The 17,793-nt window shown below is 34.2% G+C and overlaps 1 protein-coding gene across 1 annotated transcript in view; it reads right to left on the bottom strand.

The window, feature by feature from the left end:
• Positions 1-4,985: 4,985 nt before the first annotated feature.
• The window catches only part of HFM1 (helicase for meiosis 1), a 98,986-nt gene continuing 86,178 nt past the window's right edge, over positions 4,986-17,793 (bottom strand). Inside the window, exons 25-42 of the mRNA XM_064719951.1 lie at positions 17,068-17,174; positions 16,935-16,982; positions 16,644-16,741; positions 16,424-16,555; positions 13,492-13,577; positions 12,494-12,577; positions 11,329-11,486; positions 10,521-10,624; positions 8,921-9,076; positions 8,577-8,672; positions 8,061-8,179; positions 7,152-7,234; positions 6,953-7,059; positions 6,750-6,848; positions 6,231-6,291; positions 5,867-5,972; positions 5,344-5,501; positions 4,986-5,081 (exon numbers count right to left, since the gene is read on the bottom strand). Coding sequence (XP_064576021.1) covers positions 5,015-5,081; positions 5,344-5,501; positions 5,867-5,972; positions 6,231-6,291; positions 6,750-6,848; positions 6,953-7,059; positions 7,152-7,234; positions 8,061-8,179; positions 8,577-8,672; positions 8,921-9,076; positions 10,521-10,624; positions 11,329-11,486; positions 12,494-12,577; positions 13,492-13,577; positions 16,424-16,555; positions 16,644-16,741; positions 16,935-16,982; positions 17,068-17,174 — 1,869 coding nt within the window. The 3' untranslated portion in view covers positions 4,986-5,014. The remainder of the gene's footprint in view (positions 5,082-5,343; positions 5,502-5,866; positions 5,973-6,230; positions 6,292-6,749; positions 6,849-6,952; positions 7,060-7,151; positions 7,235-8,060; positions 8,180-8,576; positions 8,673-8,920; positions 9,077-10,520; positions 10,625-11,328; positions 11,487-12,493; positions 12,578-13,491; positions 13,578-16,423; positions 16,556-16,643; positions 16,742-16,934; positions 16,983-17,067; positions 17,175-17,793) is intronic.

The raw sequence follows: 17,793 nt of genomic DNA, 5'->3' as shown, positions 1-17,793 counted from the left end.
AAAAATAGTAATAAATTGTACTGCCTCATTTTCATTCAGATAATTTAATAGCCTTTATAAACTGAAAGAAATTGCTGAAAAGGAGGTTCTGATTCTAGAAACGTCCAAGTTTCTAGACAGCACCACTTTCACTTTTTCTTTACTAGACAGTGTGAAGCTCTCCATGAGGCATTCAAAACTAATGACTATTTACTGTGGCAAATCAATCTCTCTAAGCAGAGAACCTATTGCTTCCAGCAATGGCATTCAGCTCACTAAGACCTTTGTCAGGCAGGAATTTGAAAACCAAGGCATGGCAGTTCTCTTCCAAACCTTTTAATGCCTGTCTGTCCAACATCTTTCTTTTATTTTAGGATGGATCTAAGAAGCAGTAGGAGCCTGTCAGTAAGTGGACACTTGTCCCGAATGAGTGGCTTGGCTGTTTAAAGAAACACCATCAAAGGTATTGGCAAAGCAGGAAATAAGAATCTGTGAAAATACACAGAGTTCAATGGCAAGGTTTGCTGTATTACTTATTGTATTATACAGATTAAAGCATTAAAAAAGAGTAATATTTCTGTGTCTACTTTCATTACATCCTACCATTTATTAAAGTGACTCGAGCAAGTTAGCAGTCTTTTTCGGTCTCACTCAAACAGCAGGAATTCTCTCACATCACAAATTTGCAGTACTGGAGATAAGGAAAAGTGCCAAGTTAGGAGTTTTCCACTTGCACTGATGAATATTCTGAGTACTTTTAAATGCTTAAACTGATGAGATAAATGTTTTGGAATTAGATCAAAATAAGAAATTTATAATTTCAAAGGATAAAGCCTGAATCTAGCTGGAAGTATGATCAGGTATCAACATGCAGCAGCTTAAAACAAGTTATGCAAGCTGACCTTAAGATGTGTGAATATCAGGTTTCCAATGCAGAAATATGTATTTTTCAATATAGTTTTCTGAGCAGAAATCATGAGATGTCATTTATATGCAAATCAGACTATATTCTGCAGAAGCCATGGGAATTATTTGCACTTAATAAAGCCTCATAAATAGGTTTTGTCTCTAAGTGGGTGGGGGAACAGCAAATATATCATAGCCATTTACAGTTACAAACGTCTTTTTATTTTGAAAGCTATATGCATCCTTTAATAGGAAGTTTCACAGTTACAAAAGAAACATTGTTTCCTTTATATAAACAAAATATCCTTTTAGTTTTCAAAACAAAATAATTTGCCTTATTCCCTATGCTCAGCTATCTAAAATATAGAAATTTCCATGTAGCCCCAGTCAAAAAGACATGCTGGTTCCATGCAGTATATGTTAAATACAGGAAGAAATTACTTGTTATTATATCTAGGCAATTTTATTATATTTGAAAGGACATATACCTTCTTTATGTGGTTGGTCCACCCAGTACCATCTACTGTATTTCTGCAAAACATGTTAACATTTTCACACATCACCAATTACATGTGTCCCTTAAGTCCTGGCACATGGAAATAATCCATTTAAAAAGCACAAGAGCACAGACTCAGCACACTCAAAGCACTACATATTCCCCCCAGTGTAGTGTTTCAGTGTGCTAGGTAGCGCACAAAGCAAACTGGGAACCAACTCTCCCTGACTGGTATAAACAGTCTGGACTGGGGCTCCTGTTAAAGGCAGGACTGCAAGTCAACAGCAGCACATCCTTTCCAGTCTCTTCACAGCCAGAGGGAAGAGCAACAGTGATAGCATTGCCTAGAGACAGACAGACCTAGTGCTTACAGGGGTGCACTCCTCACCCCAGCCCATCCCATCTGAAACGCCCATCGGGGCACATGGAGACCAGGAATTACAACACTGGGAGAAAGTGAAGAAAACTGATACCATTTAATGTCACACAGGCTTCAAGAACAAATACAGAAGCATGGCTAAGCCAGGTTTATCTCAACTGAACAGTGGCAGCCAATAAACACCTGTCCTTTTTCTATCTGATTGTTTTCAGTCAAGCTGAATTAATCACTGAAAGCACTGCATGTGCCTCAGTTAATTCTCATGGAAGTCTTCCAAAAATTCAGTGTGTTATTAGCCCTCTGCAGGAAGAGAATTTTACCCTGATTAGTACCTTCTTTTCTATTTCCTTGTTAAGCACAGGAGCTTGGAAAAAACCCAGGCATTCACAGATCTCATTTTAGAGATATAATTAAGGATTCTGGCAGTAAAACAATTGACATGATATGACTCTTTTGCTCATCTACATAACATGCAGACAAAGTGACATAAAGAGCTAATGCAAGACACCCTTTTTTTCAGAAGAGGTACCATCAATACTGTCATAATGATGCATTAGAATGGTATCATTTGTGCTCTGCAAAATGACTAATTTCAAGTATTTTGTGTGTGTTGGTTTCATACAGCAACTTCTGTTCATTCTTTATCATTATTCTGACTGCCTTTAAGAGCACCAACTTTTATACATCACATAACTATTCTGTGAAGGTATATCTAAGTAAAAATACACCCAAATAACAATAGCTTGTTGCAACTGCTCTTATTTTGACAATTACTGTGATGTTTAACTCATTAAAACCTTCAAATACAGGAATAAAAGCTATATAATTAAAATGTGCTCAAGACAGGCACCACACAATGAAAATAGTTACAATACATTTGTAGTATTCTGTATGCTGTAACTTACCTTATACACAAAGATGTCTCGCAACATGTTTAAACACTATACTTATTTTCCCACTGCTTTTGAAGATTATAGGTTTTGAGTGCATATTGCATTTTCCTCAGGCACAGATATGGTTGACCTCAGTTTATATTTTGAAATCAGTATGTGTGATAGGACAAGGAAGCATATAAGGAAGTTGAAGTTAAATTAAAAGCAGGTATAAGCATGTATTTTATTATGGGGAATCACACAAGTAAGATAGTAAAATCTGACTTCTCATCACATTGAATTTTCTTTCACTTCTCCATTATAGAAAACAGTATTTTTTATAATGTAAATTTTGTAGAATCACCCCCAGACTGAAATCTGTGGCATCCTGCTGTATCCCCAAAGAATTACTTACACAATCCCAGTGATTGAAACTCGAGCCACTCATTTAATATTTCAAGTCTATGTAGAATTAAAATAAGGATCAGTTTAGACTCTAACAAATTTTTTATGTACTTTAGTCTGTATTTTACTCATTGTCAGTAGCTTAATGAAAATGTCTGATAACATCCTGTTGAATTTGTCTTTTTTTAGCATTTGGTCAGCACCTGAAACAAAGCACAGCCATCTCTTGCCCTTTTATTCACCTTAGAGAAGTTAGATCCTTAGATGGATAAAGGAATTCATGCACAAGCACAAGCAAAGCAATATTCAGTGAGCCTTTCTGTGAAAATACAGCACACCAGCTTCTCTGTGTCACTCTCAGCACAGGTAACTGGACACTTGCACCAAGAGCAATTCAGCCCACTTAGAATCTAAAACATCTTCTGACAGTGTCTGCCTCTTTCTAGTGACTAGACAGGGAGTCCAAGTGAATTATCTCTTAATGGGATTCAATTAAACAGTGGCAATTACAGCCCTCTGTAGCTATGTCAACACTTACCTTCTGGGGTGTGACCTGGGGTTTTGGTTTCCTGATCATTTATATGAGGCATTTTTTGAGAAACACCACTGTGTCCGCCTAGGAGCCACCTGTTTCCCATGGAAATCAGAAGATGATGAAGTGCAGGAGATAAAATCTGCATTCTTAAATCTTACCCTGACACAGAACTGGAATGTGTACATGACTAGGATTGCTAGTGATTGCTAGTGAATGTAGCAGTAGTACAGTAATTCTGACTTACATCAGCTTGGAAGCTTAATTTTAAAAAATCTGACAAAAAGAGATCTGACATACTAATAACTTTGAGATGTAATAAAATACTTGAGGTGTAGAAAAGTCAATTAAACTGGGGCCTGCTGGCATTTGCATAGTCAAAAACATGTTGAGGGGTGAGTATTGAGGCCATTCTTTCATGCAGAGAAAGCTATATTAAGTCAAAAGTGTAGGAAACACTGGAGTCAAGCAAAATGTTCATAGTTGAGAAAATTACAACGTGGTAGTGGAGAAAAACATGGCTGCATTTAGTTGCACCAAAATGTTGAAAGAACAGACAGCTAATGTTTCACATGTGATTATAATATTTTAATTCCTCACATTTTAAATAATCACAGTAAAATTTAACATTCTCTTGGATTTTAGGCAATATCATAAATTCTACTAACTGTTGAACTTGCAAAGTCTACTATTCAAGCACTAAAGCTACAAGAAAATATCCAAATGCAATACCTGGTGCCTAAACCTGTATTAGGACACATGAATGTCCATTTTATCACCTTGGGTAGGAAACTGAACAGGGAAGAGAGTTTTAGAGTATTTTTACAGACATTTATCAACTGGTTTGCTGAGAATCTGGAAACATATCTGCTTAAGTTGCATTTTTTTATTAACACATTCATAGCACTGTCAAAAGGAATATCTAGAATCTAGGATAATCTATCATCCTATTACTTCTGTTTATAAATCTAATTATTTTACAGCACTATGAAAAATTCAACTTTAGAGAAACTGAAAGAAAAACCTGAAAAATATTACAAAATTTCCAAGGAAAGAGTCTTTCATTCACTTAAAGGTTATTTGAGAAGCAGGACATGTTATTATAAACACTTAAACCTTTACTTTCTCTAATGGGATTTTCTGTTATCTATTAAAGTACCCTCAAATTATGAACTATTCTCCTTTGACACATTTCAATATTTTAACCTGAAAACAGCAAGGTCAACAAAAAATACTTTAATACTTGTAAAACAAGATATTATTTTTTACATTCCATAAATTCTACAACAAAACTGGTGCCTAATTTATTGTATATTCTATGCAGCAATCCAGCTATTAATAAATAGGTATACAACAGGAATCAAACTCTCTTGACTGGAGCCTTCACTGTAAAATTGACTGTAAGTTCTTTCCCCAGCACTTACAATGTATTTTGTTTACATGTTTTACAAAATACCATCAAATATTCCAAGAAAGGGCTTGACATCATTGGGTTCATCATCAAGAAGAAATCTAAAGATTAAGCAAACAAACAAATAAGGTATAGCACATCAAAACCTATGCAATCAGGAGCACTACAGAGTCAAGAGAAACCAAGACAAGCAATTTTAAGTAATGTGTCTTAAGAAAAATTATTTGTTACTATTATTGAGAAAACGAAACTTTTTAGCAATGAATATCAGAAACTAACACATTCAGCAAAAGTCTCTGTTCCATGAAGAACTAAGCACTGAAACACTGAAGAAACACAAAAACATATGTAAGTTTTTCTTACCTTGGATCTACTTCTTTTTCCTGCTCTTTTGTGAAAATAAAAAAATCTTCTTTCCTAGTGAATTTAGAAGAGTCTGAGATTATTTCTGGGATGGAAGAACACTGTAAACTTTTTTGCTCTTGAGAAGGACTTGAATGTGTTTTTTCTTGAAAACTGAACTGCAACACAAAAGTTTAAAAGTATACATGGTTAAACCAACTGAAACTTCCAGATTGTTGTACAATATAGTACTGGTATTTAATTGATATTATGATATTTGACAAGGACCAAGCATGTGATGAAGCCAAATATATACTGGACAGAGAAATGATCAAATTGAGTAAATAGTTTTGAGATCATGCTATATAAAGTAAATTCATATCCTATTTCTTTGTATCAGGAATATCCCAATGAACAGAGAATGATTTGGACAATTTGAAATCCATGATATCCTAACTGATTCATCAGTCAGATATGGCAGATATATTTACACAATAAGTACTCAAATGATAGAAAATTCAGCTGTCAATATATTTTTACTCACCAAGGTTGTATTTCTAATCTGTGCAGATAAATTCACTTTTGATGTGCTATTGACCACAGAAACATCTGAGTTGTGAATCCTGGACTCATCTTGTACCGTGCATGAACTGAAAATACCAAGTTGAATAATTTCAGTATTTTTACAGAAGGGAAAAATTATTTTCTGTTCAATTCAGATTTTTCTACTTATTTCTCTGCACACTTAAATAAAAACCAAATTAAAATAATGCAACAAGTCATGCCTTTTAAACACTGAAATTTCACTCACTTTTATGAGTTAACAACATTTTATACATTGAATTACACAGATACAAGTGAAATACAGACAATATTTTAAACTGAGTAGTAAATTATGTAAGGCTCACTCTTTTGAAATGTTATTTGTGGCTTTGCTTGATGTATACTGGCAGAGGGGTTGACATTCATCTGGACTTTGAAGGCAGATATTTCCATGTTCTGCAAAAAGAATGAAAGCTTTAAAAAGAGGGTTGAGAAGAAGCCACAACCGCTTCTAAATATTTACCATGTTATGATAAATAGTACTTTGAAAATTATGAAAGTGTCTAAACACTTGAAATATTTCTTTGGGTTTTGGGCTAATATAAAATAAGCAGAGATATACAGTCAATATACATTGTGAAACAACAATTATGCAGTTGCAGGCCATCAAAAAACTTTAATTGTGAGTTTTTCAACTGTCCCTTCTGTATTGGATTTGTCACAATATACGTGACATTCAAGGCAGAATAATAAATCTGTCAGTCTAGTCAATTAACCAAAAATTTCAGGTGGTTCTATTCATTGTATATTATTATAATTTATTCTCAAATAATAGCCTGTAGAATAATCTTAGGAAAGGAAAAAGTTTGTTGAAATTACCTTACCTAATTCTCTACTGGCAAAATTACTGGCAAATACCAATTTCTCATCATCAATATCGTCCCAAATATCATCTCTCAGTTCAAAGTCCACATTGAAAGCATCTGAAAAACAGCATCTGCTTTTATCTGTGGCAGAAAAATATGAAGCATTAATTTAAATATCAAAACAGTGAACACTGTAATTTTAAACATTAGCAATAACTTACTCTTTCCACAATTCCAGGATTGCAGTTGTTTCTGAGATACTTCTAAGGTATTAATATTATCCTCCTGGTCCACTGAAGGTGACAAAGATGACAGTTTATTGCTAGACCTATTTAAAAACAATAAATCCATGACATGTCTGTAAAACAATTACAGAAAGTTGCAAAATAAATTTATTCAGAAAGCATTTCTTAGTAATACCTTGGCAAGGCTGGCAATAAAGACTTAGGTGTAAAAACAAATTGTTTGAGATCCACATTTTCAGCTTGGTTTAACATCTGCATCTAAAGAAAGCAAAATATTTTAACTTATAAGATATAAACATACTAAGAGCTATTATTTTTTAACAGGGTAAATGGCATCATTAATATTCTAAGTTAGCACAATATTTAAATGTCATAAAACCTTTCTGATGTCTGTCTATCTAATGCATTCAGTTAAAAAGGTTTGAGTTATGTGCTTCTGGTGGAGGTATGCAAGCACCCCGGCAAAGCCAGACTGCTTGCCTCTCATCTGTGTTAGCTGTAGGCTAAATAGTCCTCTACTGCAAACAAACAAGCAAACAAAACTGTGAGGTAGAAATAAAACCCTCCAATACCTCAAATGTCATTCTTGCTGCAAGAAAGACCTAGTTTACCACTACATTCAGAGGAATAAAGTGCAAGCCATGAAATGTTTCAGAAGTTTAAAACCAATAGGGATAGTTTTCTTATAAACAAGTGGATCTACTTGCCAGTGAAAAAAGGACTCCTAGTAGTATGACTAATAAATACCACAATTTCATTCAGGGTCATATTTTGCCAAACCAAGTCACAGTGCAGTACCTTCCAACAATGCCTCTGAACCTCACCAACCACAACCTATCAAATGCCATAAAAGAAAAAATATAGAGGATGTGCACAAAAGTGGACCAATGGAAATGTCCCAAGGAACAGCAGAACCTCTCAAAGATTCCTGGACCTTTGTACTTCCTTACTTTTTGCACTCCACACAGAAAAGTCAAACTTGGATGTTCATAGTTAGTGATAAAATTCTCTCTGCAAACAATGCCTACAAATATGTAACAGATTAAAATAAACCCATGAAATGGCTGACTGCATTCAAGCAAACCTTCAGACGTTTTACTGGGGGTACAGAGGAAACTGAGTTCCTGCTCCTTAAATCAGCTAGGTACAAAGAAAAGTTTGTGTCTCCATTCATCTGTGACTTTGGAGGTACTCCAGTTTTACCTGAGAAAATGAAGTAAAATAATCTTTAGATTAGTTGTAAGGGATAAATCCTTATTGTTTTCAAATCACTTTGAAAAACTTTGCCACTAAGCTTAATATCTTCTGTTAAAAGATTTCACATGCTAACTACAAGATCTAACCCAGTATTTATATAAAAGCATAACAAGTTTGACATTTTTTAAGATCATATGCTAAGTACAAAAAGTATTATTAATCATTGTAGTACCTATAAAAGTGCTATTGCCAAAGCTACTTATAATTGCTTTTATGACTGCAGCATAACAACCCATTCTCTTGCTGGTTTTGTTTCTGCTAACATAGCCATTGGCATGATGGGAGCTGTTCTAAATTGCATTTCTCTAGAAGTATCAGAAGGAGTAGATTTAATGGAACTCACAGCAGTCATGCCCACACACATCTTTATTTTTACAGCGGTGGTTGCATTCTCTGTTGCCATATTTCTTGTAAGCAATCTCCTGTTTAGATCTGCCTCCTAGATAAATATAATGCAGAAATTCGAACAGTAATATTGGATACCAAACACCCATGATTTTTCTTACTTTCAAAATCATCAAAGAATTGCAGTGTAGTACTTTACAAGTGGAAGCAGCAGAGTTGTATTTTTATTACCTTTGAGAAAGAAACAGCAGGGATGAATAAAGATTTAGTTCCCTAGTGAAAGCAAAATTCAATTTTCTGTTGACTTCAGTATCAGCCAGATACTGTGATCTGACCATTTACCTGTATCTGCTTTTGCTGCTGGCAAGCTTTGAGGTGAGCTATAACATTTATCACGTGTAGATTCAGCTTTCAATTTTTGATTTGTAACCACCTTATGTCCCTCTGGTTTTGGTGTTAAGTAGAAGGCTGTATATTCTCGCTGTATATCAAGGCCAACTTGGAAAATAAAAAGACAAAAATATTAAAACTGCTTTAAACTGTTTCTATCCTACAATTATCTTCAGTTACTCAAAGATCATGGAAATTTAAAAAAGTAATTTGCCCTTAGAGCACACTCTTGTATGACCAGATTCTTTGGACTGAGATTAAAAATCCCAAACATTTTTTAGAATTAAAGACATAGTTACTAGAAGAAAATCAAAATTAGTTCCTTTAACCAAATGTTCTTGTATTGTGTTAAATCTACATTTATCTATGACTTTGCACAGCTGATAAAATTTTAACTTTTAAACTCTACTCCAGTCTGTGTTCAGGAGTATCAGCAGCTCTGTACTGGCAAAGGCAGTAATGAATATGTTGATAATGCTTCTCAAGTTGAAGGCCAATATTCATGACAGACTGAGAGACACCCTTTGTAAAGAGAGCAATTTTGTCTTTTATCAGGGAAATAAAATTTGCTGGAAAACCAGACAGGTTTTTAAAAAATGTGAGATTTCCTTGAAGTCTGAAATAGGAACAGACTTAAAAATAAGTAGAGACTAGGAAGACCTGGTTTTAGTCTAATTTCACTGTTACCAGTTTCAGAAAAATTAACTGTTGTGCTGAGCTTTACTGAACTCAGTACTGAGTACTTTATCTATTGTATCTCTAGATAAAAGGATAATTTTCATTTCTGTGTGGTTAGAAAACCCTTTTTTCCAGAGCCACAGGTCTAGCTATATAAATATAGATTATTCCAGGCTTGGTTATTGTAATAATCTCAATGTCAATATTTACCATGGAAGCATCAACTACACTTCAGTTAACCTAACACACAGCACTCTTTTTTACTGGTGGGGCATGATGACAGAACTGAATGGAGCCAGTTCATCTTTAAATTGTTTTTTTGAAGTTTTGTGTTTCAAGGTCATAAGGTGCTCCTTTACTGCTATAGTTCCAATTGTATGGAAGTTGTCACTGAGGGGACTCATGTTTAAATCTGCACACAGTAAGGCACAACATTTCCAGCTGTAGGAATTTCTTGTTACCGAAGTGGAGATGACCACATCCAACACCTCTTTACTACACTGCAAAACCTAACCATTCCCAAAGGCAGCTCTGCTCAGCATAAATAAACTGTCAGGCTGATAGGTTATCTCTGCTGAAAGTTAACCCACTTGAAGGAGAAGGACAAAAGAGAATCCCAATCTGTATCAACAGAGCTAAATATTGTCTCCTAGTAACAGTTTTGATGCTTCACAGTTCTTTATGTGGTAGTAAATGAAATAAACAGATAAGTAATTGTGAGAGGTAGTATGCAACCCAGTAAAATACATGTTATAGAGGTTTGTTTCCAGACCAGCTCACTTTATTATACTTTGGCTTAACAGAAAGTGTTTTAGTAATTTGTTCCAAAATCTTATGCATATTGGTTTTTAATTCAAAGAATACCTTAACCTACCATAATCAGAACTAATTAAATTTATACTAATGTCTTCTGATTTAACAGCTCTTTTAACTTCAATTTTCTTCATCCAATTTCCAGTTTTCAGGAGCACAGAATCCCTGTAATGCATCAGCGAATTGTTAGACAAGGACAACAAACTATGGTGTGTATACTGGTATCTGTAGCCAAGTGAAAGAGCCTGAATTTGGTTCTAGTTCTTTTGTTTTGCTTGATAATTGGCCTAAGAATAACTTTTCAATCATGTATGATTTATGGCCATAAGAGGGCCAGGATCCTGCAGATCAGTTTCAATTTTGCCCAAAGTGCCAGATTTTGGCCAGAATTCTCATGAAGGTCAAGCAGTTGGAAAAGATTCTGTTTCTCTTTTCCCATTTGCTCCAAGCATCTCTTAGCCAACTGGAGAATTTAAATCCTTCTCTGAGGGGGAAAAAATATTTCTAAAATAGAATTAAAGGAATATAGCTAACAGGAGTAAGTAACAACTGATTTATCCATATTTTTAAAAGGTATTTTACTTGGTTTATATTTATGGGAAAATTATTATGGCTTTTCCATAATATGACATTGATGTTTAACAGATATTTACACGTGCTCTCTTCACTGACAAGCACACTGGCATGTTTTGGGGGTTTCTGAATCTTATGTAGCATTTTAAATGACAACAGTGACTAGAAAATGCTGTAGGATAAAGAATAATTTTGTACTATTAGACATCAGTAGGAAGTATTGAAAATCTGCAAGTCACAGAACAGAATGAAAAACCATAAAACTATGCGAGGCAAAAAAACCTGATCATACATACATAATTTTGTGATTAATAATGACTTGGTTGTCAGCATCTCCAATGACCAGTGTAACATAGTGAAAGTCTGGCGCTGTTCTCTTTGTCTGGAGCTGCTCATAGTTGGTTAATTTGATGGTTACTAAGATTTCTGCCAACGTGTCACTGTATTTGGGAAGCTAGGGAAAATGATACAGAAGACAGAACTGATAAAACATGCAGAGGAAAATATATGCCCCCCATAAATTTCTATCTGTTGATACAAGCACAAAAACTCAACTTAAGCAATTTGAATTTGTGGTACAATTTTATTTGTTCCTCTGAGACACTGATTTTCAGTACTAACTTGGTCATAAGCTGAATACCCTAAGTTTGATTCAATAATGAGAATCAAGGACAAATGCAAAGAGAAATACGCAAGAATAAGACTTGTTATATAGAAGTTATATTTTGGCATCCCAACATTCCTCTAGAAGATTTTTATAATTGTTAAATCTTCATTCTGAGAATTGAGCTACTCATCTGGTATTATATCAAGGGAAAAGTAAACTAGAACTGATTGTTATACCAAGAGAATTTCACACATCTATTGAGCTTTTAACTTCAAAAGTGTCTTCATTTCTATCAACTTTAAGGTCACTTTTCAAATTTTGCATTTCAGAAAGCTAGAGTGTCTTTGTGATCCATATAAAGACAAAATGCATATCAGAACCTCAAAGCTCTTGATTACACATAGAACTGTACCCTTCCTTTGAAAGGTCACCAGCTAGGTTAATGTAATAACTTACTGTTTCTTTATATTCCTAAGTGTGCTGTAGAAAATAAACATGCATTAATACTATTTCAGTAAGCTGTATTTGGATGTTTTACTGTCTCTAGGGTTTGTTTAAATTCAAGATACAAGAGACCTCTCAGACTCACATATAATGCTAGAATGTGAATGTACTGGTATACATCTGTAAAATAAAATGCTATCAACAAGAGAGGCCAATATATTATGGGGAATGTCTGTTCCAAGGCACTCCTTTGAGATTTAGGAGTTTCATTCTACCTGCTGAGCTGGAAGGAGGTCACAATATTGTGTGATCTTCCATCTGGGAAGACTCAGAACCACTTTAAGTCAGTACTTGCTTTTTCATTTAATAAAACCAGCATAAAAACATAAAATAAATATGGAAGAATGTACCTGTTCAATTTCAAGTTCATATTTTGGAAGGTGCAAAACAGACTCTTTTATCTGGTTTCCAAAAGGAGGATGTCTGTTTAAAATCTGCAAAGATGTAAATCCAAGGAATCAAAGTCACCTGAGTAATTATGTTAGCAACAAAAGCCCCTTTCACTGTTGGTTCTCTACTGTCAGTGATGCCCAGAATAGCAACATTACCAAAAGGAAATTCCAACACTTGTAAAAGTTGCTACTGCTTCAGTTCAGATAATTCAATCACCTACCAATGACTACTCAGGTTTTATATGAGATGACTCTTCTACGCTGCACAAGCTTTAACTAAAATAGAACAAACTACAAGAAAAAACACAAAAGGAGCCAGAAATGAAAAATCAAATTTCCAAAGTCAAAACAGAAAAACCCAAGTAAGATTTAGAAGTCTGTCATATCTTCCAGAACACTGGAAAAACAGCTTCCACAGAAAAGAAGCCAAAAGCCAAAGAACCAGTCCTAGGGCAACATTTACCTTTCCTAAAATAAGAAGTGCTTTGTAGATGATTAAGAAGATTTTTATTCTACTCCTATCTCAAACTTGCAATAACGGAAATTTGGGATTTTCATAATTAAGATACACTAAGAGAAACTGTAAATACATATTCCCTTTTATATTTTTCCAACACTCCTAATAGAGAAATGGATATTGTCCTTTGTTACAAACCATGTTAATGATGAAATTCTACATAATTAATTATCTACTTTCCACAGCCAACCAAATCAGTGAAATCATCATTCACATGAAATTTGCTACAAAAAACCAGCATACACATTTTCAAGGAAAACCAGCAGTAGCTACACAGTTTTTTAAATTCTACTACTTATAATTAATGAATCACCTAAACATCTACATTTTGCTATGACCATATAGCAAATATATTTAACTATACTGCTTTTACTGCTAACAGTATTAATCCTCAGTATTTTCCCTATCATATTTATCTATGTACAAAATAATAAGTTACCAATTCAAGCTCTCTTGCATTTATGTCTTCAATTTTTTTAAATGATGTCAGCCCAGCATTTACCATAGCATTTGACAATGATACACCTGTGGAAAACATGTATACAAGTTTTATGCTGTTAAAGGACAATGAATAACCTCAAATTATTCTAACAACTGCATTACAGCAGGTAAACCCAAAGCATAAATAACTCTGTTACATTTGATGCAGCTTTCTGCCCAGCAAATCACTAAACTTATTTTCACTCAAGTATTTCGGTAGTAATTAATTTCTCCATTAGTAAAGAGAAAAAGAAATGCAATACAAACCAAACATGAAAATATACAATATTTCAATGATGAAAACTTTTGCATTTTCTACAATAAAACAGATTTTAAATCCCTTTCTGCAGGAGTCAAGAAATGTGTTCTGTATATATTTGATAAAAAAGCATGCCATGCAGTGTTCTTTGTCTCAGAATGTTTTCCCTATTCAAGAAATTATTTAATTATGTTAAAATCATAAAGACCTCAATGTTTTTGAACAAGTTAATAATGAAATTCACTGAAAAAGAAGTATTTATTATAATCTTCTACGATTCATTCCAGCTTTAGCAAAAAACTTTCTAATGGCATGTAAGCCACAAAAGCAGAGAATTCTACATACACTTTTATTTCTCTTTGTGATTCACAGTACTTCCAGTGAGATTTAGACTTATCACAGCATATGAAAAGGCATTTAACTGACCTGGCATTAGAGCCTATTATAATAACTGCAATGACTGTATGTAAAAAATACTACCAAATACTTAGAATGAGTATTTGGATCCTTCTCACACAGTTCTGCTAAAGAACTTGTATGAGTTCTGCTAAAGAACGAGTGTAAGAAATCTGAAAATTAAGTGGGAAAACTCTTAATATACTTTTAGATTGCTTCTTGGAAGACATTACTGTAATCTTATAAGAAAATACTTAACTCAAGAATTTAATACTTTAGAGAAACAGAACACCGTTTTTCTTTTCATGTGAAATTTGAACATAATACACATGGGTCTGACTTGGGGAAAACATCTTTTACCATCTTCCTGCTCCTTTGCAGAAGCTCTGCAGTCTGAATACTGAGAATTCTCAGATATTACTTCTTCTGCTAGAGCTGCCGCTCTGTTTCTTTATAACTGAAGCTGAAGATTCACTCTTATCCTAATTCCTAAAATGGTAGAAGGATTTCTGCCAGTGAAGAGAATACCAGATATAAATAAGACTTTTTCCTCTTTATTTTTATCTACACTTCTGAGCAAAACGAATAAATGGGGGTGGAAATAAAATTGAACAAGTAGTAAACGTCATAAATCCTGTGTGACAACTGATCATTATCCTGTCTGTCAGAACAAGCAAACAGAAATCAAACCTACTATTCAGTAACAAGGGGGAGTATCATTATTGGACAGGATCTGTAGAAATGCAGCAAGAATTCAACTGAAATATCAGTCTCAGTAAGGCCAAGTGTCAGTCAAAGAACTGTCACTCTTATAATGGAAGTACTGACTAAAAAGGCATTTTTAAGGTTCAAAAACAGCACACTGAGGTAAGAGTTTAAAAATTAAGGATTTCTGAATATGCTACATGGTATCAGCAAGCTTCTGGGAACTTAATTCATTTAACTCCAGAAAGAAACAGAAGATGAGCAGCCATAGGCAGAGGTTTAAAAATCGTATCATACTACAGGCATCAATTCAGTGTTTGATTCAGGAAAAGAGTGAATGTCAGAAGAATGTTCAAAAGAAGCTTGTGAGGGGAACAAATGGCACTTTGGAAGTTAGCAGCTCTTTGTAACATATGCTGCAAGAGCTATGACAGCATAAGAAAAAAGTACCCAGAAAAAGGAAAATTGGACAGAGATGTCTGTATATACACCTCTTATTAAAAAACTAAACGTGACTTTATTCTAGTGAATATAGTGTACAGGGAAGGATTTGTCTACACTGCAAGTGCCATATTTCTCCCACTCATCCTAACTCCACAGAAATGCTGAACATGAGGCAGATTCCTCAGATGATTGTGTCAACATTGCCACAGGTGTGGGGTAGTGGCAATGTGTTCCCTGTGCTGTGCACAGGCTAACCAGCCCTGCCCTTGCTTTGAATCCACATGAATGAAGCATTACAGCCTCTGCCCTTGAGAGGAAAGCCTGTAAGGTGCTGGACTCGATGGACCTCTGGGTTTAGCCATTCTCTAATTTGCAGATCTCTGTACTACACTCTTCAGTGCAGAGCTGATGTATCTCTGAAGAAGAAATACAGAGAATGCTGCAGTGAATTTTGAAAGCATGAAGGTATGATAAGACCAGACATCAAAGCAGGAAGATACACTACTACCTCAAACAAGTATGACTACATTTTTATAAAACAGAAGACTCAAAAATTTCTGAACTCCTTTTCAAATAATTATGACAAGCCTGTACTTCCAGCCAGAAGTTCATTCAATAACAGGATACAGTGAAAGGAAGATCATTAGAAACTTTTGATCATCATGTGTATAAGAACCTCATGCATAATAAATTGATTTATATTTCATGATTCCTATCCTTTTCAATGTGAATTAAAAGGTTTTAATGCATACAAGTAACAGGACCTACAGCAACTGCTGCCTGGAAAGGAAGACATAGCCTAGTCAGGGACATGCAATCACATCAATGTGGAATATGCCTGGGATACTGAGAGGAATAGAGAGGAATAAGAACAATTCTGAAATACTTTGAAAGCCATAAGAAAGCTACTAAAGAGCTTGATTTTGCAATGGCAGATTCTTCTGGCAACTGGTACTCAATTGTGGCAAAAAAGTAATTAGCAGACTAATTCAATTATGTACATAGATACCACAGAAATCAGCAGGCTACTTATGAGTTGTGATTCTTTGTCAAGATTACACTTTTACCATTTTTAACTAGTACCTACCAATTTTTTCCAATTGTTTAGACACATAAAGTGAATTTTCCCAAAGTCTGCACCTGAAACACTTTGCTAAAATCAAAGAGTTTAATAAAGCAGAGAAGTTGTTCTTAGATGATGCCAGAAAGTCAGATAGCCCTGTAAAAATAAGATTGACTTATGTTAACAAACTTAATGTAGCTTATTAGGAGATGTACCAGGAAAATAAAATTAAATTTTACCATACATCTAGTAACTCTCAAGCCATTTCTAAATATTCTGCCAGTATCTTGTGTCAAAGTAAAGTCTTGAATAGGAATACATCCCAGCTGAGCCTGAATGAGACTGGAAAAACAATGGGTTTGTAAACAAAGAACAACATCAAAGTTTTTCATGGGAAAAAAAAGGAAATTCAGAATAGAAACAACAAAATACAAGATCTGGCCCTCTACAAAATGACAAAAAATTTAGCAGGGACTTTAACAGCCATAAAATGGCAGGTTTTCAATAAAAAATAAAAAGGCAATATAATATTTACCAGTTTACTTTCATTTCTCTTGTTTTTATCTTCCCCTCCATTGGAAACCTATGCATGAAAACAAATATTTTCTAAATTCATTTTATTTATTGTTAAAAAGGTACTTTCAATTTTCAATGTATTTTTTAAATACCTGATTGTTATTTTGTCTTTGTCTTTATTCAAAGTGTTCAATATTTTCTTTTCATTTGTTCTTAACTTCACATCCACAAATTCTGTGCAGTTGGAGATCATTGTAATCTGTAATAATTAAATGTTTTTAGTAATTGTTCTAATTTGCCATTTTTTCTATTACTTCTTCTAATTTTTTTAGAAGAACATTTAAAAAAATTTATTGCCTCAGCAGTATGACCATGAAGACACAGTCCATCAGTTCTTTTTGATACTGACCAACTTTCTTTCCTCTTCCTATAAAGGCTATTAAGGAAAGGGGAAAATTTTTCTTTCAGCTTTTTGATTACTATTTCAGTTGAGGTTATCTAAAATTAACCCCACATCTTACTAACACTTTATACAAGGTAAATACAAACAACTTTTTCTGTTATGTATTTCACCTTGCTTTCTTCACACTTTAACAACAAAGACAGTCACAGGAGAACAAGTGTTCTGTTTTTTTCACTGTTTTACCATAATATTTGCTTGAAAACAAAATGTCTTGTGCTTCAGATAACAACTCATTAGCTGAAAGAGGAAAGTTACTTAAAACAGAAAGACAATTCCCTTAAAAGTAAAACCTGCTCTTGATGCAGCTGTTTTTTCAACAAATAAAACCTACTAAAGCAGAAAATATTAAGGCTTTTAGTACATAAACAGAACAGCTTCAGCAGCTTTGCATCTTCATAAGCAAGGTTAGTGAGTG

This window comes from Zonotrichia leucophrys, chromosome 8 (genome assembly GCF_028769735.1).
Source record: "Zonotrichia leucophrys gambelii isolate GWCS_2022_RI chromosome 8, RI_Zleu_2.0, whole genome shotgun sequence".
Lineage (NCBI taxonomy): Eukaryota > Metazoa > Chordata > Aves > Passeriformes > Passerellidae > Zonotrichia > Zonotrichia leucophrys.
Note: the sequence above shows the minus strand (reverse complement) of the source record. Positions and strands in the feature narration are given on the sequence as shown.